The sequence below is a fragment of the Wolffia australiana genome, chromosome 4 (assembly GCF_029677425.1).
Source record: "Wolffia australiana isolate 7733 chromosome 4, ASM2967742v1".
In the NCBI taxonomy this organism is placed as follows: domain Eukaryota; kingdom Viridiplantae; phylum Streptophyta; class Magnoliopsida; order Alismatales; family Araceae; genus Wolffia; species Wolffia australiana.
In genome coordinates, this window is record NC_135838.1 from 2692487 (window position 1) to 2717786 (window position 25300).

At 40.1% G+C, this 25300-nt stretch overlaps 2 protein-coding genes across 12 annotated transcripts; one reads left to right on the top strand and one right to left on the bottom strand.

Annotated features, from left to right (window-relative positions):
• Positions 1-11714: 11714 nt before the first annotated feature.
• Positions 11715-16572, top strand: ATSRL1 (PRP38 family protein). 10 transcript variants are annotated; one of them, XR_013581371.1, is made up of 6 exons: positions 11715-11888; positions 12584-12953; positions 13771-13864; positions 14025-14119; positions 14650-14721; positions 15757-15825. XR_013581371.1 is itself a non-coding variant. In XM_078574829.1 (5 exons), the coding sequence occupies exons 2-5, from the start codon at positions 12666-12668 to the stop codon at positions 16411-16413; spliced, it is 1098 nt and encodes a 365-aa protein (XP_078430955.1). In that variant the 5' UTR covers positions 11715-11948; positions 12584-12665; the 3' UTR covers positions 16414-16572. The 10 variants fall into 10 exon arrangements, 5 of the variants coding, with proteins under 5 accessions (XP_078430955.1, XP_078430954.1, XP_078430956.1 ...); XR_013581370.1 differs by having other exon boundaries at positions 14045-14119; XR_013581374.1 differs by having other exon boundaries at positions 13771-13851; positions 14045-14119.
• A 3781-nt stretch (positions 16573-20353) lies between these two features.
• Positions 20354-24402, bottom strand: LOC144702785 (putative cytochrome c oxidase subunit 5C-3). Of its 2 annotated transcripts, XM_078574834.1 has the most exons (3): positions 24243-24295; positions 21386-21496; positions 20354-20739 (listed from the first exon to the last, which is right to left on the bottom strand). In XM_078574834.1, the coding sequence occupies exon 3, from the start codon at positions 20715-20717 to the stop codon at positions 20523-20525; it is 195 nt and encodes a 64-aa protein (XP_078430960.1). In that variant the 5' UTR covers positions 20718-20739; positions 21386-21496; positions 24243-24295; the 3' UTR covers positions 20354-20522. The 2 variants fall into 2 exon arrangements, with proteins under 2 accessions (XP_078430960.1, XP_078430959.1); XM_078574833.1 differs by lacking the exon at positions 21386-21496 and having other exon boundaries at positions 24243-24402.
• Between the last annotated feature and the right edge of the window lie 898 nt (positions 24403-25300).

Sequence of the window (25300 nt, forward strand, 5' to 3'; positions counted from 1 at the left end):
CGCAACGCAGCCAGCTGCCTCACCGCCGCCAGCAGCAAGAAGCAGCCGCCGCAGCCGCAGCCGCCGCCGAAGCAGCAGCCACAGCCAACAGCCGCAGCTGCCACCGAAGCAGCAGCCGCAACCACTGCCAGCAACCGCAGCCGCAGCACGGGCCGCAACCTCAGTCACAACAGCCGCTCCGTAGAGACCACGGTTCTGATGTCGGAGGAACTTTACGCCACGGGCCAGACGCGTCAACCGGCCGTCCCAGATGATGTCTTCACCGATGCAGACTTTCAACGAGAACCCTTGTCACACAAGGTTACTCATTCTCTGCCGGCGGTTCCCGACACGACGTGTCTCAAGGGCCCGAATTTGTTACAGTGGCGTCACTTTGTCGAGACTACTCTCAAGGCTCGCCAACTGTTCAAGCATTGCACACAAGCCCCGCTTCCATCGACCCATCCACACTATGCGGCGTGGGAAGCCGAGGAACACTTCGTCCTTGGATGGCTCTACACGACCTCCCTGGCACCCTCGTTCCGTGAAAGGTTCCCTCGCTGCTCCACCGTGAAGGGTTTTTGGGACCAGGCCAACAAATTTTGCGGCCGCGAAGGGGACAACTGGCGCCTCTTTATGCTCATTGCTAAAGCCAGCAACTTTCGCCAAGGCGCACTGTCCATCTCGGACTATGCGCTGGAACACAAGAAGCTGTGGGACGAGGTGGACTAATACTTGCCGACGGATGATCCGACGTGCAAGTCATTCCAGAACACTCTTCGCCTACGCCTCTTGGGGTTTCTTTATGGCCTAAACAAGGAGTATGACAATACTCGGCGCCGTGCCCTCCATCGCAAGGAAGGCCTTCCTTCCATTGATGACTTGGTGAAGGAACTCCAGGAAGAGGAGAGTCATTTTCATGTCATTGGCACTCTCTCCTCGGAGGCAGCTCGTGACTCGACTGCCCTCCTCGCCCGGCCTCCCTCGCCCGCTCCTGCTCCCCGCGAGGCGTCCCTCCGGCTGATTTGCTCCTACCGCAGCAAGCCTGGACATCTCCGCAAGTGGTGCAAGAAGCGCCAGACGACAACCGGAAAAAGAAGGAGGCTACCAAGGGAAAGCTATGGTTGCCTCCTCCTCTACCTCTTCTACCAGCCCTGGCGACTATTGAGCAGCTCCAAGCCGACTTGGCCCGTCTCCGTGACCAAGTGGCTACTATGCAGACTCCGACTCGACGGCACATTTTGGTGGATTTGGTGCGTTCTCTCTCCCTCAGTCTGAACAGTGGTATTGTGGTACGGCTTCTTACTCGCCTCTCGTATCGGATACGAGCTGGGTTCTTGATTCGGGGGCAACCGAACACATGACCCCGTTCAATGACCGGTTTGTATCCTACGAAAGGCGTAGTGGGGACCGTACAGTTCTTATAGCCGGTGGTGGACGGTTGCGTGTTGCTGGAATTGGGGCAGTGTTTGTAGACGGCCTCGGAGTGGTCAGCAATGTTCTTCATGTCCCCGCCCTGCGAGCTATACTTATGTCTCCTCAGCGTTTGGTTGACAGTTTGTCCTGTTCTTTTCACCTCCAGCCTGACGGGATGTTTCTATCTGACAAGGTGGGTGGACTACACCGATTAGGCGGGAGAACGGGTTGCTGTTGTTGGACGATGGGGGGCGCTCTCGGTGCTTCCTACTTCACCGCCAACTCCGACCGGCAGATTTGCAGCGTATGGGACGTCTCCAGTTGGCTCACCAACGGCTGGGTCACCCGCCATTTTCAGTTTTACAGCGTCTCTTTCCTTCGATGTGTACTGGATTGGACCTTCAGACTATCGTGTGTGATGCCTGTCAACTGGCGAAGCACCGTCGTTCATCTTTCTCTCTGTCCACCTCGCACTCCTCCACTCCATTATTTCGCATCCATAGTGATGTTTGGGGACCCGCCCCGCAGGCTAGCCTAAAGGGCCACCTATACTTTCAGATCTTTGTTGACGAGGCCACCCGCTACACATGGGTCTACTTGTTGACCGCCAAATCTGAGGTTGCTCCGACGGTCCGTCACTTCTGCACCATGGTTCGTTCTCAATTTGGCCGAGGTATTCAGCGCATCCACTCCGATAACGCCCGGGACTTCGTCAACACCGAGCTGGCCACGTACTTTGCTGACCATGGGATTCTCCACGAGTCCTCTTGTGTGGCCACCCCGGAATAGAACGGTATGGCAGAACGTCTGATCGGGTATGTCACGTCGACCGCCCGTACCCTTCTACTGAACTATTCTGTTCCGTGGGCGTATTGGGGTGAGGCGGTCTTAACGCGTACCCATCTCGTAAACAGTCTCCTCCCAGCCCTCAGGTTTGTCAGCCCACCGGATCGCCTCTCCACGGCGTTCCCCATCTCTCACTGCGGACTGGACTCTCCTCGCATCTTCGGTTGACGGCGACGCCCACGATACGGCTACCACTGCGACGGCTCGATGCTCGAGCTCTCCGGTGCGTCTTCGCTGCACGCTTCTCCAGAAAGGTTACCGTTGCTACCACCCTCCGTCTCGGAGATTTTTCATCTCGGCAAACGTCACCTTTGCCGAGCATGAGTCTTACTCCGGTGATTCTACCTCGCCACGCCTTCCGCTGGTTGAGGCGTCTTCGACTCCTTCCTTGGAACCCTTTCCGTTTGTGGGACCCATTCCTCCACCGTCGCCGTCCCCAGCCACCTTCTCTCCCTTGCCTCCTACCGTCTCACCTCCCGGTGCACCTTCTCTCCCTTGCCTTCGACTCCTTCCTTGGAGAGAAGTGTCATTCACTTTTCTTGACACTCACAAAAGTGGTAATTTGAGCATTTTAACTTAAATTCATTGTCATTCAATGTTCCATTTATTGTCATACAGTCCATATTAGCTTTCAACTAAACTTTATTTATTTGATTAATACATTAAAAATATTGAAGGTTATCATAATGACATCATTGATAGACAAATCATCAGGATGTCTGCTTAAACCTTCATTGTGTGTGAGAAAGTGAGGTCAGATCGTGGACGTAAACTGTTAAAAAGACTTGGGCTGATTAAAAATTAAGACCAATTAATTTGTAATTTTAATTATGATCATTTACATACATTAGATACTGAACACAACCTTGATTGTTTCCATCAAAATTTACTTGGGCATTGTCACATAGGAATTACCTTGTTATTATTTTACATCGTATACAATTTTTGGTGAATATATTCTGCTACAGTCATTTATATGGTTTTCATTTGATTTTTAAGTAAATTTTGACGCAAGTTTCACAAAAAATATAGTAGTAAATAATAATAGAGGATATGTGTAAAAATGGCGTTCATGAATAAATGAAGTTTATGAATATGAAGGAATAAAATTAATCCTTTGTCAAAAAATAATCAATCCATTTTCAAGATATTTTGTCTTTATAATAATTGGTATATCATGATTTTTACATTTTAATGCTACTTTAGAATTTGAAGTCCTGTGATTGAATTTCGTAACTTTTTTTTCTAAGAAATTGTTCACCAACTTATTTCTCTATGTAAAGATTGTAGATGTGAAACAGATGAATGGTATAAGGAACTGGATTAAAATTTTTATAATGGTTTTGGTTGTTTCCCTTGTCTTGAGGATTTCTTGCTCTCCATCTCTCCATCAACATTACTGCTCACCTAGAAGAAAACCCAATCAAAATCATAAACAATCACAAGGAGGATATAACTAAAAAATGGCTCAAGATACAGTGCTAACTTTTTATTATATTCGTCCTAATTCTTCTTATGGAGATTCCTCTCTGATGCATATCCAAGTGTCTCTCCATTAAGTATTAAATTAAATATCCCTTTGGTGTAACACAACGACCGGCTCGGATGGGTCGTGTTTCACCAAAGAAGTTTGAACGAATAATACAATGAATTGCAAGGTAGTGATATGTATATCTAAGAGAAATTAACGAGAAGTACATGAATCGTCGGATGATCCGAGACATAATTCAATAGGGCAACACGGAAGGGTTTTATCAAAATCAAGCTCCCAATGAGCTGTGTGAGCAGATCGAAAAGATGTCGTCGTGGGGGAACGATTCTTCGTCCAAGAGCGTCCGCACTACCAAAGTAGTCGATCCGATCCAACACCGTCAAGAATCTCTCTAATATGAATATGGTGGCTAAATCCTAAAATCACGTTTAAATTCACTTGGAGGTGATGAACAGTCTAGAGACAGCACTGGAGAACGTAACCAACACTATAAAAGAAAAGGGAACAGACAAACCTGACAATTATGTCCAGGAGATTGTGGAACGGAATGAGCGCTAGTGTGGAATCGAACAACAAAAGAGAGGCGCGGCCAGATTTCACAGGTTATTGGCGTGCAAAAGGGGAGGCCGTCAGGGATTCCGCGGGGTAGGAAATTCAACGTAAGTTGACCGTCGTTGATGTTCAATCAATCCGTCGTTTAGATTTCCGGCAACTCGTGTGACTCGCAAATGCCGAATGAATCCTGATTAAGAAATCGGGGAAGAGTAACGGAGAGAAATAACTGTCGGTGTTTATCCTTCCAGCACAGAATGAACCATCCAAAGGAACGAGACGGATTTCTTCCTCTTCTCCTTATGCCATAAAATAGTATGAAGAACCAGAGCAACGGAAACAAGATGACAATATACTTCCGTTGATGAAGAATGCAGGGATGATCTGATACATGATCTTGTAAAAGATATCGAAATCAACCACTCCTCTTCCTCTTCAAGAAGTTCTTCTCCTCCTTCAGGAAACAAGCACGATAACACAAAATAACTGCCACTGAAAAACGACATCTGGTTTTCTGAACACAATGACTTCTCTCTTTCAACTTCCACTTCTCCCCTTCTTAAGAGGTGGGGAAGTGGCAGTTATGGAAGTCCAAATTGGGCCCCCCCTTTTTAGGGGAAGGCCTAATGGGCCTCCGTAAAAAGGAAAGCTTTAGGGGGGGAGAGGAAGCCCGTTATGGATTTCTTTCCCCCTAAAGATGGCACCCAAACACAACGAAAATAAACACGAACAACGGGAGGGGAGGCCGATACTCACGCAGGAGGGGCCTCCAACAATTCAAAACGATGAAAAAGGAAAAGTACACGAGGACATCCCCGCATTCTCCAAGACGACGCGACTATTTCTTCAAGCTTGATAGTGGAAGTGTTGGTTCTTCACGTCGGCTCTGGCTCCGCGCAAGGGCTGGCGACGAGTCTGGATGCGATCAGCTGGTTGGTCCTCCATCGCCCTTATTTACATCTATGTGTGTATATTATATTTTCACAGGTTATTAAATACATTATTCATATAAGTTAACATCGATAAAGTGATATGCGTGTTTGTTTGTTGAGCTATCAAACTACCACAACGATATTACTCAATGAAAATATATGAATTATCAATCATGTCAAGCAGTCCTTAATACAATAGTACGTAACAATATATTATTGGTAGCTATTATCAAATAATAAGAAAATAAATGAATAACTCCTCTTGAAACAAGATCATTGAGAAGGTTTTGGAGTGTTTCGGAGGGTAATTCTACCAGGGGCCAAGGTTCCATCCCATTATCCTCTTCCTCTAGTTAATCTCCTATATTTTCATAAAAAATAATCTCTATGATGTCAACATCTTCGTGACATTAAAATATTTATGTAAGAATATTAATCATTTTCCTTATGAACATAGAGTGAGCAAGAGTCAAATCCATTGGGAACAAGCATTTGAATTAATGAATTATAGCTTTAAGTTCTAATTTTTGGATTTTAATATTTATTTGAGAAATTTAAACTTAATTTAATGAAATAAAACTAAAATTATTTAAAAATTAATCATAGGAAGTAGGAAAATATTAATCCTAAATATCCTAATTTATCCAACTTATAGAATGTTTTGGCATCTTTTGGAATTATATATTGAGAAATAATAATTACTTATAATAAAGTAATTTTGGCACCGTTGGATAATGGGTGATAGTGGGGGCATGAATAGAGCGGAGCGAATAAACAAAATACTCCTGTTGGATGCAATGAATTAGCTGGTGAATAAACCCTGTTAAGCAATGGAGTGGGGGCATGTGATGCAGATTTACCATCATTGGTGGTGACAGAGATGAGGCAGACACACACCGGCAAGCAGCAAACTTCAGTGGTGGTGTACATCATGTTGAAATCCTAGGCTATCGACAATGGTGACCTAGGAAAAATGACGAAGAAGTGAGTCCAAAAAAGATGAAAGATCACATTGACCTTATTGCCACGATTAAGATGAAAGAACACAGTGTTTTTTCTTTATGTGTCTCGATCAAAACTTCACTCATCAATCCTTCGCTCTTGGTATGCAAGAACTAACCCAAATGAGATTTTGAATGAGGAAATCACTCTGTTAAGTGAAATAAGGAAAAAATACGACGGTGTACTTTTAAATGGAGGGGGGTATATTTATAAATTTGATATTGAGGATGTCCATATGAATTAAAGAATGAACTGTCTGAAAACATTTTAGTGTAAATATCCTTTTGGATTGTTAGATATCATCTTTTGAAGTTGAAGCTGGCTGAAGCATCTGATTTATCTCTCCTCCGATCTGTGTAGCGGATTTCCTGCATGGCATGAAATTTTAGCAAGACCTGAAGAAAATTTTTAAAACATATTTAAATTATTTAAATAAATTCAAAATAATATTTCTTGCATATAAATTATGTTATTTACAAATCTAATGCCATAAAATTCCATTAGAAATATCAAAAAATCTTGAAAAATTAGCGTATCACTATAAGAATGTAATCATTCCTAGATATTTTTACCTAAATCCAAAAATATATTATGACTTATACAAAACTTTTCTTTATGAATTTAATGATATTAAATTCCATAAAAATATTAAAAATAGAAAAAATATTTTCATTCTAACAGTACAATAAACCATTAAAAATATTAAAATAAAACTAAATATATAGTTTATGTCTTATAAAAAAATTATTAATCAAATTAATGTGCTAAAATTGTGTTAAAATATCATATATTCAAGAAAGTCCAGAACTTTAGTCTGGAGCTGCAATAAATCATTTAAGTTATACTTATATGAAATTTATGGATCATTTAGATGAAAATATGCGCATGAAATACATAAAATAAATACTAAAAAGCAAGTTATTTGTACATCTATCTCTCTCTCGGACTTTACACTGTTTTTTATTTGTTGCTTCGCTCTCAGGTTGCAAACAATGGCAGTTACAACAGTATAAACAAGAGGGAAATATTGTTTTATCGCTCACAACAGTATAAACGAGGAGATAAAAATAACATATATTAATAAATTTATATGTTAACTATATGAAGAATCCACTATGCAATTTGCAACTAGGAAACTGAGGAGGCTTTTTGGCTTATTAGTAGGGAAGTTTTGTACTAACGAGCCTCACTTCCAGCCCATTATCCTCTCGTTCTATACAGTCATCTATATTCTTATTTAAATACAGCCCTAAAATTTCAATATGTATATAGAGCACTTAAACTCTATAGATTTCATATCTTCGAAAGAAGGATGTTAAAGGAACATACATACTGCTTTATATATTAAGATAAATATACGAATAACCCTCATAAATTAAAAATATAACATTGACATGGTTTTGCAACTTCTTAGTGGGCCATTATTGTAGTTACTTGCCCATATTCCAGCCCACAATCCTCCTCTATTTAATCGTATATATTCACAAACATATATATACATAGATATAACCCTTAAAATCTATAGATTTCATATATCATAAATAAGTTTTTTAAATGAACATATTTACTAGCTTGTTTAATAATATAATATACGAAGAACCCTCTTTACAAATTGCAACTAGTAACTGAGGAGGCTTTGCAGCTTCTAAGAGAGCCATTTTTGTAAATGATATTCCATCATCCAACCCATTACCCTCCCCCTATATTCAATCGTCTATATTATTGTAAAGAGGGTTGTTCATATATTTATCTCATCCATCATAAATAAGGATATTTCAGGAACATATAATGCCGCTTTATAATTTGATAGTACATAAACAACCTTCTTTGTAAATTGAAATTTGGAAACTGAGGAGGCTTTGGAGCTTCTTAGGGGCCATTTCTATAAATACTGGCCCATTTTCAAGCCTTCTATCCTCCACCTCTATTTAATGATCTATATTCTCATATTTGTACAGCCCTTAAACTCTATATATTTCGTATATTAGAAATAAGGATACTAGAGGAACATATTATAAAACTTTAAGTAATAAAATAATATATGAACATATTATACAACTAGGAAACTGCGGCTTTGCAGCTTCTTAGTGGGTCATTTCTGTACTTACAGACCCAGATTCCATCCCATCATCCCCCTCTAGTCAATCATCTATATTATCATATATTCACAGCCCTTAACCTTTATAGATTTCATATCTTAGAAATAAGGATATTAAAGGAGCATATAATACTAATTTGTATAATACGATAATATATACATAACTTTTTTTTGCAAATTGAAACTAAGAAACTGAGGCTTTGCAGCTTCTTAGTCGGCCATTTCTATACACACAGTCCCATTTTCCGGCACATCGTCCTCCCCTTGTATTTAATCGTCTATGTTCTCATATATGTATACTACCCTCAAACTCTATATATTTCATCTATTAGAAACTGATGTAATACGACCTGCCAGGATCGGTCGGCTCATATTACGTCACAGGGATATGATGAATGAATTCGTGTAATGCAAGTCGATGAATGGAAATAACGAATGAGCAGTGGAAGTATCAACGGGTAGAGGTGCAAGCCACGCCGGTCAGTGAGAAGAGAGTGATCCTAAAATCAAACTCCCAATGAACCGTGAGACCGACTAGACGACTAATTAGTGAGGGGCGTTTTACGGCCCAGAAGTGTTCGGCGTCTAGGTCAAGTGATTACCCTATCACCCACAAGAAATCCTACACTCGACGAAGTGGCTAACCTATCCGTTCGTTATCGAATAGATGGGCAGAGGACGCGATAGTGGATGACGAGACTGTAGAAAATAATAATACTGGTGTGATGGAGGGGAAAACGAGAAGGTACCTTGTAACCGATAGTCCACGGTGTAGAGTAATTGTCCGAGTGGGCGACGGGGTCAGTCGGCGTCGTTGGTGGCGGCAATTTGGACGTGGCCGGGTTCCGTGGTCAGTTGCGGCCCGCTGAGCAGGCCGGTCCATGTGCGGGCGGCGCGTGCAGGCCAGGCGGGCATGCGGTACGCGCAGGCAGGCGGGCACACGGCGCGCACAGGCAAACGGAACCGCGAGCTAGCGGCGCGCGCAGGTCGTGCATACGTGTAGGCACACAGTTGCGGGCGCGCTGGCGAGCGCTCGGCGGTAGCAGTTGACGGTGCCGCGTTGTGGTTGCGCGGGCGAGGGGTGATGGCGGAATGGCAACGTGGACGCGCGCAGTGACCGCGGGCGGGCGGCGGCTTGAGTGCGCGCAGATGGCCACAGGCGGGTGCGCGACCGAGGCTTGTGTGCAGGCGAGCGGGGACGGCGGGAAGGCGGCGCGGGCACACGCGATAGCCGCGGACGAGAGCGTGCGACAGGGCTTGCGCAGAGCTAGCGGAGTTAGTGGAACAGTGGCGAGGACGCGCGCGGTGGCCGCAGGTGGGAGCGCGCGGCAGGGACTCGCGTGGGGCCAACGGAGAAGGCGGAAGAACGGCGTGAACACGCGCGGTGCCCACGAGCGGGGGAGGGGGGGTGCTGACGGCGAAGTTCTTGGCGGCGGCCAGTGGGGGGGTTCTTGAATCCTGGGATGGCTTTCTTGGGCGTGGACAACCAAGAACGCCCAAGAAGGCGAGTTCTTGGTGGATCTTGGACCAAAGAAGAGCTGTCCCTGATCGATAACTGACCAAGAAACGCTCAAGAGTTGGGACTTCTTGAAGGGGCTTGACGAATCCTGGGCGTTGGCTCAGGGGGATTCCTGAGACGGATGGGTCGGCAACGTTCTTGGACCGTCGGGCTCCTCCGAAGTGATCTCGACGAAGGGGCTTCTAGACCAAGTGCTGACGACCTTTCTTGAATCTTTAATCGTACCGGAGTAATCTCGACGGCACGCTTGAACACTTCCCCTCGGAGTGATCTCGACGAGGGAGACGTGGGCTCTACACCACGGAGTGATCTCGACGTGGGTGAGGCTAGCCAAACCTCCTACACTACTCTCTACGATAGGGGAGACACAAGTTTGAAAACTCTTCAACAAATGACTCCAAGTGTTCCTTGGGCATGCCATCCCCTTATATAGTGAGGATGGGTGCCAAGTGAACGTGGGGGAAGACGAACTGTCGCGAGACGTGGTTTGGCCTCTCCTTACAAATTTGAAATACAATTGAAAATAAAAGGGAAAGACAAAGGATGGGGCCCAACATTGGCCCAATCCGTAAAATCCAGAAATACAACAAACAGAAAATAAACGTAAGTGAAATGACCATACTTACGCGGGGTACTTGAACCCCGGGTGGCGAGCATCGACGCGAGCTGCTCGGCTTGGTTGATGTCATCCCGTCGTGCTGTCTCTAGGATGGTCCTCCATCAGAAACGAGGATATTAAATGAACATATAATACTACTTTATATAATAAGACGGTACACAAACAATCCTCTTTGAAAACTTGCAATTAGGAAACTGCGGAGGCTTTGGAACTCCTTAATGGGTCATTTCTGTACTTACTGGGCTATTTGAAGCCCATTATCCCCACTCAATTTAATCATCTTTAATCTCACATACAGTGCACAAACGTGAACGGGATGGTTATTTCGTTCATGGATGAAAAAATCCTCCCATCCGGGAATTTGAACGAATTACAGAACGTAGAATCGTCCACCAGTCACCAGACGGAAATTTTTTATCATCCATGGACAAAATAACCATCCCGTCTAGGGACTTGTCCGGTGGACATCAAAGTTTCTGCGTTTCATGGGAGTTAAGGAGCCTAAGAGCTCCAGCTGGCCGATGCACGTGATGTGCCACGTGACAAATTCCGAGTGGCCTAATGCTCATGCACAGTCAGTGTATGCACTGTATATTGCTCTGGTTTCAAGATCTAAACTCTGACATAAAAAAAGAAGAATATATAGGGCTTAGCTGATAGCTGAGTACGAATCACAATCTTTGAAAATTTTGTTATCATCGAAATATTCTCGAATTGGTCCATTAAAAGGTTTGAAATCTACCACTACCACATTGACAAAACAATCAATTAAAGTGGAACCCGTAGCTCAAATTAGGAATAGTTTAGCACCTTTAGGTACAGTAGTATCCAATTAGGAATTGTTTAGCTCCAATTAGAAACTGCCTCGTCCTTGGCGTCGGATGTAGAATGGACGAACTTCTAAAAATTGGGACGGGACTAATTGGACGAACTTCTAAAAATTGGGATGTAGAATGGGAGGATCTTTGTCCCGTCCCATCCTTAAGCCCAGTCCTGGACGATCGTGCACTATACTCTTACATATATACAGCCCTAAAACTCTATAGATTTCATAAATAAAAAATAAGATTATTAAAGGACATATAATACTACTACATACAAGAAGACCTCTTATATTCTCATTTATATAAAGCCCTTAAAGTCGATTGATTTCAGAATATAAGAAATAAGGTTATATATTATATTCATATATACTATATGAAAAAAGTTCTAAGATTTCGACATATATACATCCTTTAACACTCAATAGATGTATTCTTCTTCATTTGATTCTCTCTCTTGCTCTCCTCTCTTTCTCTCTCCTCTCGCTCTCTCTCTCTCTCCTCTCCGCTAGCTGGGGTGGCCTCCTCTGCTGAAGTTCTTCGATCGGCTTTGTTTCTTTGGGTTGTATAATCTCGGCAACTGGCACGTTTCGCTGAAACCTAATGGCGTGGGTAATTTTTGATCTTTGAGCAACACCTCCTGTTGTTTGCGTTCATCGCAAAGTTTCCTGGGTTCGTTTGTTTGCCCCCATTTTGCTTGATTTTTCGATTTTTATGACCGTATTCATCGAGCTAGATGTTTTGTGGGGAATTAACCCTTCGGATGGCAGAGGAATGCCGGGTGTTGTTTCGATTAGGGTTTACAGTTTTTAAATGAGGATACCCTTTTCTTGAATACGTTGAAATTCAATTTTTTTCTTGGATTGGGTTGGATGGCAATGTTGTAGTGATTTTTTTTCATCGCTTTGCGGGCCCGATTTTCATTTTGTTCCTCCCCAGCTCCCGATGGAAGAGGCAATCGTCCACTAGCATTGATTGTAATAGTCACATCTTTCTGTCTTTCTGATGCTTGCGCAATTAAAATCAGGGAGACAGAAATGAAGTAAACATATGATTTATCTCCTCTTCTTTGTCGTTTATTCACCTTTAGAAACACCCAGAAGCCGACTCTGGCATCCCGATTAGAGTTATTCCAGTCTTCTCGGTTATATTTTCTTAGCAAAAACTTGACTTATCAAGATTATCCTCGATGCTTTTACCTCTTTTTAATTTTCTCATTCGGGGTACCGAAGTAGCTGCAAATTAAGTCTTTACTGTTTCAAAAAAATTATGTTACTAAGTAACCATCTGCTGTGTGTCTATTGTAGGTTCTAAGTTCATCTTTCGATTATTGAAGGCTATCTGCAGTTGGGCGTCCCTTCAGTTCTTCTAAAATCTGTTTCTGGAAACATGGAGATTCAGACTTCAGGAAAGCCGATTGATTCTCTGCTGGAGAAGGTTCTTTGTATGAATATACTTTCTTCTGATTATTTCAAGGAGCTGTATGCTTTGAAAACTTACCACGAAGTGATTGACGAGGTATACAACCAAGTTGATCATGTGGAGCCGTGGATGACTGGTAATTGTAGAGGACCATCGTCTGCATTTTGTCTCCTGTACAAGTTTTTTACGATGAAACTTACTGTCAAGCAAATGCATGGACTGCTAAAGCATCCCGATTCTCCATATATCAGGGCTGTAAGTATGTTTGCCTTTCATGCTTTTCTGTATGTTTCATCTTATGAGTGAAAATAAGACTACTCCCTTTCATATTTTCTTAGTTGCTTTTCTATTTAGATACATTATTTTAAATGAGTTTCAGAAGGATTTTTTTAGTTTTGAATTGACCTTTTTATTTTATGAGTTCCTTTTTTCCTTTTTCCACTCTGTACTTTGAAGTACTGTTTCCATTTTGATCCTCATCGACTGTTCATCCGAATACAGTTATTCCTGGGATTTCATGGGTTATTAATGGCACAGAAGAAAAACATCGCTTTTGATAACTTACTAGTTATTCTATTATTATTGAAAGCCTGAAAGATATTAGTTCTATATTCTGGATTGAAGTCAGTGCACGCATTTCTCCAACGTAATCATCAGTATAATCGATTTTCTTGTCTGAAGATTCGTTTCCAACAGTGAAAAGTAAGCGCAATCCATTTGTTAAGTTTTTTCGAAAAGCTAATCAATTCTTCTATGATTATTAAAAATCGAAAAAATATTGCTTTATTTCGCATTGACATCAATGTTCTGGGTTTCTAATATAATCAATCGTGGGCTGAACAGGTGAAACTCATATATTTTTTGATTTGTTTTCGCCAGCTTATTGTTTATTCTACGCTATCAAAACTCGAAAAAATAGTACTTTTATTTCTGCATTTAAGTCGGTGTACTGCGTTTCAGCAATATTAAATTGAGTACACTTGCTTTGAAAAAAAAAATCTCTAGTATACTTCATTGTGGAATGAACGGTTGAAACTCATCTATATGTTGACGTATCCAACGTTTTCTGCAGGTGGGCTTTCTCTATCTTCGTTATCTTGCTGATCCAAAAACTCTCTGGAATTGGTGCGAGCCATATATCAAAGATGATGAAGTATGTAAATCCAGTACGCCATTCCTAATCTTATCTGTTATAATCTTAATTTCTCATCAGTCGAATAATCTTCATATGATTCATGTGGTTCTTATCCTCATCTGCTAGTTAATGCTGTACTGAAAAGTAAATTAATTTTCCTTGATTTTTCATTTGTCCTTGTCTCTTATCAGGGTTACGAGTTTTTTTTCAGCTTTCTCAGAGATCAGGGGCCAAGGATTAGTCACGGGCTCTGTTTTTTAACATATGTAGTCGGGTGTATATACTGGTGATTTAAGAACCTTTAAATTTACTTTTTTACCTTACTGTGAGTCTCATTTCATTTTCTACTCTGGTGTAACCTTGCTCTGTCATGTAGAAAATCTTTATCCAAACTTCCTGCTGTTTATTGATCCTCAGGCAATTCAAGCGTCCATTCCATTTTTTGCATTCCATTTTTATTCTGTTTGCATCATTTGTTTAATTCAAAATTACTGTTTTAAAGCGTCCGTCATTCCTGCCCTTTTTTATTTGTATATATACTCGTACGGTTCAATTAGCCCAATCAATTTTAATTTTACTCCACGAAAGTTCTCAACATTTAAATTCAAGAGATTTTACATCCACGTTGGGACCCACGTTGAATTTCTTCTATCCGGTTCTTCTCCATTTCTCCCTCTACATATGGATTAAGTTAGCTGTATAATATTTCCTATGCGACACATGTTTTGCTTTTTCTCTTTAAGGGGGTTCGCCGAAAGATTGTGTCACAAATGAGAATTAATGACGTCTAAACTCGATTTTTCTTTGAATTATCAGGAGTTTTCGCCGGGTTCTAACGGCAAAATGACCACGATGGGAGTCTATGTGCGTGATCTTCTTCTTGGTCAGGTTCGTCCCCGACTCTGTAAAATATTTTCTTAAATGGAACTAATGCCTATTAGAAGCAAGTATTTAACTATATTTTATTATAAGTCCTATCCGTAGTTAACTGAGTTTGATTATCTCCTCTCCCTGTGGTGTTCAATACCCTCAGCTTATCTACCATAGACGAACTAATAGTTAGACCACCATAATTAGAAAAACTGTGAGATTGCACGAATGAATCATCAAACCCTAAATCGGGAGAATCTAATTTTCCAGTTCGTTGGTAGGGTATTTAATGGGCAAAGTGAACTCTACTTTTAGAAATCATAAAGTCTTCGCCGTGAAAAGTTTGGATAAATCTTTAGTTTACTTCATCATTCCTTTAAAATGGCTGCTCCTTATTATTTGTGTTGTAGGTTTAATTTATATTTTGACTTTCTTCTCATTGGTATTCGTGACAAATGGAACATTAGATTTTGCCCATTCCTTGGACAAAGTGCCCAACTTATAAAAAATCGCTTTTTCCATCCAGAAGAACATTAGCTTTTTTTTTAGAAGCGATCTTATTCCTACAATCAATCTTTCCGCTGTTTTCCTTTGGTGGAGCTTTGAAACCAGTGAAATATCAATTCGTTGGCTGGGAGAATCAAATTTCCCCAGTGCCCTCGCCTAAACTGTAAAATCTAAAAACTGCCTATTTGACTTAAAAATTACCATATTTTCATGTTGGGGCAATCTTCTATCCTTCAAAGTCAACTTCACTGTTTTCATCTGGTGGGTGGCGGGAATTTCGAATGAATTAAACTTCGCTGGGAGAATTTGGTTACCTATTTCTTGAATTAATTTAAACCGGATAAAACTCTAAATTATTTGCCAAAAAAGCCAAATTTTGCTGCTGAATTAAACTTCGCTGGGAGAATTTAGTTACCTATTTCTTGAATGAATTTAAACCGGATAAGCCAGTTACTTGCCGAAAAAGCCATATTTTGTCGCTGAGATTATTTCAAATATAAATTCCCTGTTCCTTTTTACTGAACATCTTCATTTGTTATGTGGCAGTACTACTTCGACACTCTCTTTCCCCGCATCCCTGTGCCAGTTATCCGTCAGATCACGGCCAACTTGGAGAAGATGAAGCTGCCAACAAAGCCATCAGGCTCGACAGGGGAGTCGACACGACACGGGGGAGAGGACATGGCTCGGCGGCCGCCATCAGTAAAGGCCGCATTGTCAGTCTCCTTCGGTCAACGGGCCCCGCACCGCGCCTCGACCCGTGATTCCTCCCCAGTCCGCCGCTCCCAGCCGCCGCCGTCGCGGGAGCGCCGCCGCTCGCCTTCCCCCCGAGAAAGACGCCGCAGCCGCAGCCGGGACCGTCAAGACCGAAAGGATCGGCATCGGAGCCGCAGCAGCAGTCGTGATCGCCGCGATCGCCGGGACCGTAGCAGCAGCCGTGATATCCGAGACCGGCGGCGCAGCAGAAGCAGTAGCAGGAGCCGGTACAGCGGTGGAGCGAGTGCTACGGAACGGCGGCATAGTCCATTCCAGGAGAAGAGCAAGGCGGCGGCGGCGCCGCCGGTGAACAGTAATTTAGCAAAGCTGAAGGATTTATACGGTGATGGGTCGGAGAAAGGGGAGGAAAGGACGGGGGCGAGGTACGCTGCCAGGGACAGTGGAACTGAGGAAGTCATCAGGCTGGGTGGATCCTCATGGAAATAGTTAAGTGGAGAGGAAACTGTTTATTTCTCTTCTGCTAGATTAATTTTCTATATGGGATATGGGAGCCCTGGGGGGATTATGACTACATGAATTTGTATTCTAGGCACTTGAGTCTCTAGACTAATTTTCTATACTTTTAATCTTTTTTGTATTTCTCCATCTCCTCTATCTATCTCTATCTGAGCAGAGTCTTGGCAGATGGAACAGAATGAAGAGGAGCATGCATCTTTGGAATGTGTCAATCCATTCCATAAATGTTTGCCAATCTTTTTTTGGATGGATGATTAATGGAAGAAACTTGGTCTAATTTTTCTACATTGTACACATTTGTTTAGGGTTTTATATTTTTCACAACAATATCTCTGTTTCAGAATACGCATAATGACTGAAAGATATTATGGACTTAACATATTTATCCCATTTCTCTTAGGACCTGAGAGAAAAATTTACTTCTCAATCTCATCTTTCTCTCCATGGGTGGGCTGCGTGACAAGGGAATATAGTTTCTAAATGAAGCTCAAATAACTTAAAGTTATATCCACTTCATCATTATATAATTATGTATCTTAAATTCATCCATTTGAATGGAACGGAAGATGATCTCATTGTTGATTGAGACATGAGATGATTCGCAGAATGCAATTAGGGACTCTACATAAAATCACTGGGGATGAAACTACTAGAAAATTAATTTTCCTTGAGCCCTTCATTTATGCCATCAATTTATGGCCCTATTTTTCCATTCATCTATTTCAGATTATTTCTCTTTTCATACACTCCTTTTCTTTCTTGTATTCACGATGGATCTTAGATAATGTGATAAAACAGTCAAGAGTGAATCAGTAGTTTATCAATAATATCCTATGATATGTAGATACAAAATATGGGTGATGGGAAAAATATATAAAATGGATGGCATATTGCAAAACGCTAATTAAATTAAATGTCAACAACAATTTCCATTATAATTTTTATATAAATTTTGTAAATAAAATAAAATTATATGATGCAAACGTTTATCCAAGCGACATCAGTTGTTGTTTGGGAGAGTTATCAATCATTTAATCCTTTGTATTACAGGACAGCTGCTGTGTGGTTTCAATTTTGTCAGTATTCGTAAATGTGATAGTGTTTTATACATGAATAATATATTTTTTTTGACGAATAAAATCATGTTATTACCTCTCTTTTATCCATGGCTAATGGTTCGAATGCGTTTATAAAATTTACTCATCATCATTAGTGTCGTTCAGAATGAAATTGGATCGCATATTTTTTAGCTGTTTTTACAGAGGAAAAATAACCAGGCCTTAAAAATTTTATAAGCAAGAAAATTTTATGACAAGTTCTCTCCTTGAATGTCAGCTTTGTGAAAATATTCAATTGATAAAGATGGTAATTTTTTAAAGTTATCAAGTACATAAATGCACATGATATACCTATTATAGACATTCATAACTTCGATAGTTTTTCAGTTTTTAATGTGACATAATTTTAATTTCTCAATACATCAGTCTATGCATACTGATGATATCAATGGATATGCATGATATTTTCCTTGTATTCACTTATTCACTTAACTTCTTGGGATGAAGCTAGTAGCCCAATATTTAGACCAAATAGTTTCATGATTTTCATGCATACATATCAGGGCAAAGTTCATTTAATTCTTATGTGGACCTGGTTTATACAGTAATGAAAACAACCCTTTAATAGTTTTCAACAGTTGAGATTACACAAATATGACAATGATAAACCGCCTTTCAAACAAAAGTAGGACATTATAAGACATCACATTTCAGCCTATAATAAAAAAATACACCAATGGTACGAGTTCTACTTATGATCACACAATCAAGAAAACATTGAACTGCAAAACTCAAACGTTCAAACGCTTTTCTAGTGAATCAGTAATATACTGATGTGACAGGGAGTTAACTTTATTAAACTCAAAGGCATTTCCCCATTTAAATAGATGTCGAGGTCACATAATGTGACTATTGTTTTCACCTGTTCCAGTGTGTAGAGTTTTGAAACAGAAGCAAAATAAACCCTGAAAGTAAATCAAGAGAAAAAATATAAAGCAACTAATCTAAGGTTTTTCCGTACGTTGATGATTTGATCATAATATGAATAATAAGTGAAAAATTACATATCACTTAACCATAAGGTACTGCTTTGATCTGCTACAATCAGAATATGGATACTCAGATAAACACCCACATTACCCTCAAATGTTAAACGATTGCGGTGTTGTTATTTCTTAGTTGTTTAGTTAAGAAGCAATTGGTTTGATGCAATACATACCGTTAGCTGTAATCTAAATATCTGCAATTTGTTTTATAGATTAAACAAATCTTCAGAATCCCCAAAAATGACACATTCTTGAAGCACTTTGTATTTTTAATGATAATATTCAGACCATGTCCTTCAGTTAAATGTTCAACCATCTGCACATTGATGTGGATGAAAATCATTTCCACCATTCATACTTTTTGCTTTTTCTGATTTCAAATAGTTCTGCCAACTATGACCCATTTTCATTCTTGATTTTCTTCCATCTCTCTTTATTTTGAACCTTGACTTATGTTGGAATTCATCTATAATCATCACTTTGTATTTTTAATTTAGATCAATACTAATTGACCTCTTGGAAAAATGTTAATAAAATTCGGTCTGTACAAATTTTAGCACAATCTTCTAGATTTTTTTCCCAAAAAAACCAATAATGGATCGATAAATTAAAGGCTTTCTACCCTCTCATAAAAAGAACTTGAATGGCTTTAAGCAAACTCCTAGAGCTTTCTACCCATATTACTCTTATCTCTCTCTCACGCGAGAAAGAATGAAGGCGCGAGTTTATGAGCAGGAGCGAAGCGAATAAACAACAAATAAAAGGCAGATTAATGATGCAGGACTTTAGGAGCAGAAGGGCAAGCATAAAAAAACCCTCATCCTTTTCCATGTTGACCAGGACACATTCTCCCACAAACAATAAACAAAAACAAAATATTCAAATCTATGTTCTCCTAGGCAGTTCAACTCGTTCTCTCCTTTCTTAAAATGAAGATCAAGACAAAAGAAATTTTAAAAGATTTGAAATCCAACGATAAAATTCTTCAAAAAAAGTACATGATGTTCGATTAGATGCAGCATTTTCCAGCTATTCTTCAGAAAATATGGAATGATAACCAAAATGGCAATTACCGATCAAGGTTCAGGGCGGGGCTTCAAAAAACCCTTTCTTTTTTTCATACACTTACGGAACAAAAGTTTATCATGAAACTTATCCAACAATGCAACTATTTCTCACACCTCCATCATTCAGAAAACATAGAAAAAAAAGGGAAATTAAATACCAAGTTACGGGGACAGGTTTAAAAAACATTTTGTTTTTCATAAATATATGAAAAAAAGCATATTATGAGAAAAATACAACAATGCGCCTATTTCTCACACCTCTATCATTCAAAAAACGAGCTTCAGGGAAAATTTCAACAAACCCGTCTGTGCGTTTTCATAAAATTACGGAAGAAAATATTATTATGAGAAAAAACCTACAATGCGAGTATTTCTCACACCGCTATCCTTCAGAAAACAGAGAGAAAGAGGCTATTACCTATTAATCTTTGGGGAATGGTTTAACAAAGCCTTTATAGTTTTTTCTTAAACTCACAGAATAAGATATTACAATGAGAATAAAGCCAACAATGCAAGTATTTTCCACACCTCCATCATTGGAGGAACGGAGAGAAAAGGGTGATCATTATGATAATAAAGTGAAAAAAGACCGACTAACCTCACCGTGTGACAGTGGAAGAGAGGGAGAAGATCATAAGATCAAAAACCCAAAGACCAAATGTTGTCCAATAAGAGGCAGCAAAATATTCTTCAGAATGGTAATCAAAATAGCAACTACCTATCAAACTTAAGAGAAGGGTTTAAAAAATTCTTTAATATTTTCATAAACTTGAGAAAGGAAAACTTAATACGAGAAGTACCCAACAATGTAAGCATTTCTCACACCTCCGTCATTTGAAAAACAGAGAGAAAAGGGTGGTGATTATGATAAGAAAGTGAAAGAAGACCAAATAACTGAACCAGCTCAGTTACTCCTCAACAACGACACTGATCTCACCCCTGTCAAGCATGTCATAGAAGGCCCTGACCTTTCTCTGCTCATTCCAATGGTGCATTTTCCATAGTCCACCAGCAAAGAGTCCCAGGGTCGTACCAATAATAATCTCCTTTACCACACTTGGTCCCTTCAGAGTAGCATGCGCGATCTTGTGGGCCCCAGCCATCTCTATCTTCTTCTTCGATTCTCTGCGACGCAGAATTCCATCAGATTCATTTACGTTTGATGGACAAGATTGTTAAGTAAGAGATACTTAGAGTTGCTCGGTTCATAGATTACAAGACAACCAAAAAGAAACAACAAATCTCTGAAGTCAAGATAGGATGTAGGTTAGAATCCCATAATATTTGTCTGTCAAGAAAGATTTTGAGTACCATAATTCGAATAATTATGAGCCATCTCTATTCTCTGCAACGCAGAACTCCATCAAATTCATTTACGTTTGATGGACGAGTTTATTAAATAAGAGATACTTAGAGTTTCTTGGTTCATAGATTACAAGACAACCAAAAAGAAACAACAAATCTCTGAAGTCAAGATAGGATGTAGGTAAGAATCCCATAGTATTTGTCTGTCAAGAAAGATTTTGAGTACCACAATTCGAATAATTATGAGCTACATAAATAACAACGGATAAAGACCTGTCAGACGTAATGGTATCATTATGATTTCTATTTCTTAGGGTTCTATTTTTACGATTTCCAAATCTCAATAAGTCTTGTGGGCACTTAATCAGTTGGTCCATAACTCTGTCTTCATCTGTTCTCTGTGTTTCATACCTCCGTTTGATTCATTCAAATATGTAGGATAAGAAGAATAAGAAAATGATCTTACACCTAATCCGTTGCTATCTGATTAACTTTTGCTTGATTTGTAGATGAAAACGAAAAAGAACCAACAAGTCTTCGAATTCAAGATAGGACGTAGGTCAGAATCCCCAAGTATCTGACATTAAAAGAAAGACTTTAAGAAATATGAATGGAATAATCATGATCTACATAAATAATAATGGATATTGACCGGTCAGAAGTAGGTCTATCATACTATTTCCATTTCTGAAGGTCCCTATCCCTATTTAAGAACTAATGTAACTCCAAATAGAAGATCGATGAGAAGCTTAAAATTGTCAATGGTAAGTCCTCTAATCTGTGATTTGTTAATGCATGAAGTGAGCTCTTTAAGGAGTTAGGTTAATTTTTTCAGCAATTTTTTTCTTTTTCTGCTGACAGGGTTATGGATCTCAGAGAACAAGTTAAGACAGCCGCAAATTACCCATAGATGGCTTGATTCTTCATCTACATATTAGTGTTCGCCGTCCCGATATCCGTCCGATGTCCGGTATCGGACAACCGATATCCGATATCCGGAAAAAAATGGGACGGTTCCGGATATCGGATATCGGGCGATATCCGTCTATCAGGGGTAGACGGATATCGGTACCGGATATCGGGGGGTGAGGACGAAGAAGGTATCGGATACCGGATATCGGAAAGCCGATATCCAGATATCGAAAAACCGATATCGAATATCGGATATCGGATTTCGACCACAATAATTTATTTTGATATTTAGTCAATGCCCCTTATTATATGGTGTGCAAATTTATTTTTTTTCCATATGGGATAATAGGATTCAAAGTTAACGTAAACTCTGAATCCAGTTATCCCACATGGGAGATTTTAGAAACTTTTACTAGTATATATTAAATGAGGTCTTGATCTATTAATCATTAAAATAATAGCTATGCCTCTACGATATGTGAGATGCCAGGCCAACGGACTAAAATTTTAGGTCAGAGAAACGTGGCTTGAATATTCTTCTCATATTTTTAGAGAGACAGAGGCATGAAAAGCTAGAGCAGGAGGGAGAGAGGGAGAGAGAAGAGATAGAGAGATAGAGCGAAAACGAGTGCGAGAGAGAGAGAGAGAGAGAGAGAGAGAGAGAGCGAGTGCGAGAGAGAGAGAGAGGGAGAGCGAGAACGAGTGCGAAAGAGAGAGAGAGAGGGAGAGAGAGAGAGAGAGAACGAGTGCAGGAGAGAGAGAGAGGGAGAGAGAGAACGAGTGCGAGGGAGAGAGAGAGAGGGAGAGCGAGAACGAGTGCGAAAGAGAGAGAGAGAGAGAGAACGAGTGCGAGAGAGAGCGAGATAAATAATTCGAGTGCGAAAGAGAGTGGGAGAACGAGTGCGAGAGAGAGAGAAGGAACGAGTGAAAGAGAGAGATAAATAATTCGATGCGGATATCGAAAACTGATATCCGCATCCGATATCCAGTACCGGCATCTGTCCCCTTGAGACGGAGACAGATGCCGAATCGGGATGGATATCGGTATCGGATATCAACACTGTAGCAGCCGATATCCGATACCGATATCCGATAACCGGATGTCGAAAAAACTGGATACCGAAAATTGCCTTTCCGGTATCCGGTACAGCATCCGTCCCGATACCGGCATCCGGTACCGGTATCGGGACGGGCAAACACTACTACATATATAGCGATCTTAATTTATTTTTTATGAAAAGTGCGATCTTAATTTTAATTCTAGACTTGTTTCGTATCCTCCGCAAATTACCCCTTTCACAATAAAGCATCAATGAATCATATCGGCATTATTTCCATCTCTCATTATTTCCATTCTATCAATGAATCCTCTGAAATAATGTAAAAATTCAAATCGGCAACTAAAATTTCTCATTTTCAGAAACACTAGTTCATGGAAACTCCCCAGCAACTGTGATTATTGTGACTATGAATAACAATAAGATGGGTTAAACGAGAGTGGGACTGAAAAGATCATAAGAATAAATGTAGGAGGATTAAAGCCTAATAAAACTCAAAAATAATTACATGAAAATGAAATCAACCATAATAATAAAAATCAACTCTTTCCGCTTGATTCATGAGTTCTAGCGGGAAAAAAAATCGGAGTTTAGTACGTTGAAATACTTGATCGAAATACTGATGCCCAGTCGAGTCTTAAGATGAATTTCACATATTTCACACAAGGCCTAAATTGAGAAGCTATATGTACCGAAAAAAACAAAAGGCTCAAGTGACAAAACTTACTAATAATTGTATGACTGGTGTTCGTGCACCACAAAACTGATTAATAAGAATAATAACAAAAAAACCGATGAAATACGTGTTGAATTGAATCGAATAGGTACAAATCGTACAATATTAAGAAGAATTCAGTAAAACAGTATTATGAAGGAGGAAAAAAATCGTAGGGAAGACAGTAAGAGATAAACAGGTTCCACAGCGGGACAATTCGCATCGTTTCTCAATCCAGAATCAATAGCCAGCTTTCTAGCAACGATTGAGAGTTAAAACGTACACAAAATTAACAAAAAAATGACAAAAATTATTTCACCCCTAAAAGAAATTTGTCCTGACGAGCGATAATCGACGATTTCCCGAGTAATCACAAATACCTAGGAGAAGCCCTAGAGAGAGAACGAGTTAAAAAAAATCGAAAGGAACCCATCACTAAAAATAGAGTCTTCGAACAAAAAAAATTATGCAAAGAACGAGGAAAGATTTGGGAAGAATGGGTTCCGGAAAAGCCAAGTCAGATCTCCAGAAAAACGAATTTTTTGATGGAAACAGAGAAAGAGAACATCTAAACTATTTCAAAATCTTTAGGGAAACAGAGAATGTCATCCAAGATCTGTAACACGATCAGAACGTACCTGTTCCTGATTGATAGACCGAATTTCGCCGAGGCCGTGCGAGAACGAACGATCTTCAGAGAAGGAACAGAAATATAGTAGCGAAGGACACGGTCCGACCGAAAATCGATCGAACCGAACCGAACCGAACCGACCGGTTCGGTTTTTGTGCGAACCGAACTGTTCGGTCCGGTTACAGTAATGAACTTAAGACTGAACCGTATTAAATGTATTTAAGGAAGATTACTGCCTCAGTCCAGTTTCTAGCAAAAACTTAAACTTTAACCTGAAGTTTCATCTGGTCTCGGTCTAGCAAAGGATCGCACCGGTCCGGTAACCTAGACCAGTTCAGTTTTAGCAAAAACTGTAACCTAGACTTGAAGTTCGGCCTAGTCTCGTTCCGGTCTCGGTCCGATAAAGGACCAGTCTGGTCTGGTCTGGGTCCAATTCTAGCAAAAACCTAAACCAAGAACTAGGGTTGGTCGTGCGGTCTGGTCCGAATTTTTCGTCCAGCGTGCGATTTTTCAATCGCACGAAATCTCTGTTCGATGGCCGGTGTAAATTTGTGCGACTAAATCGCATCGCACGTCGCACAAATTTGCGCATTTGAAGCCCATTAGTGTCCTTTTTAAATTTTCATATAAAGAAAGGTGGCAAATTGATGAAACAATCAAGAAAATTAGAGAAAAAAGACGAAAGAACTCATCTTTCTTTGATTCTATGTCTGGGTATGGGAGATGGGCTGAGAGGAATAAGTTTCATTTCGAGACGAGATAAAAAACCCTATCGCAAAACCTCAATACTCAAGCTCCTCTATTCTTTTTTCTTCTGCTCGCGAGGAGATAATATGCCGTCATAGTACTGCACTTTTGAAGTCATGATTTTAAATTTCATTTGGGTTGTACATATATATAACATGCTTCAAAGTTCATATTGTAATATATAACATCTGCATAATTTAATCATTGCTTTGAAATTCATTTCATAATTGTGAAAGTAATTCAAAAACTACTTTTTAATTATTTGAGAACAGTTATAATGATACTCAAATTAAGGGGCCCTAAGTTAGGGCATTATGT

Excerpts from the sequence above, each read along its gene's own strand:
- ATSRL1 (XM_078574829.1), top strand. The coding sequence starts at position 12,666 with ATGGAGATTCAGACTTCAGGAAAGCCGATTGATTCTCTGCTGGAGAAG. Across the intron at positions 12,954-13,770 it reads ATTCTCCATATATCAGGGCT|GTGGGCTTTCTCTATCTTCG; the intron begins GTAAGTATGTTT and ends CGTTTTCTGCAG. Across the intron at positions 14,722-15,756 it reads GTGATCTTCTTCTTGGTCAG|TACTACTTCGACACTCTCTT; the intron begins GTTCGTCCCCGA and ends GTTATGTGGCAG.
- LOC144702785 (XM_078574833.1), bottom strand. The coding sequence starts at position 20,717 with ATGGCTGGGGCCCACAAGATCGCGCATGCTACTCTGAAGGGACCAAGT.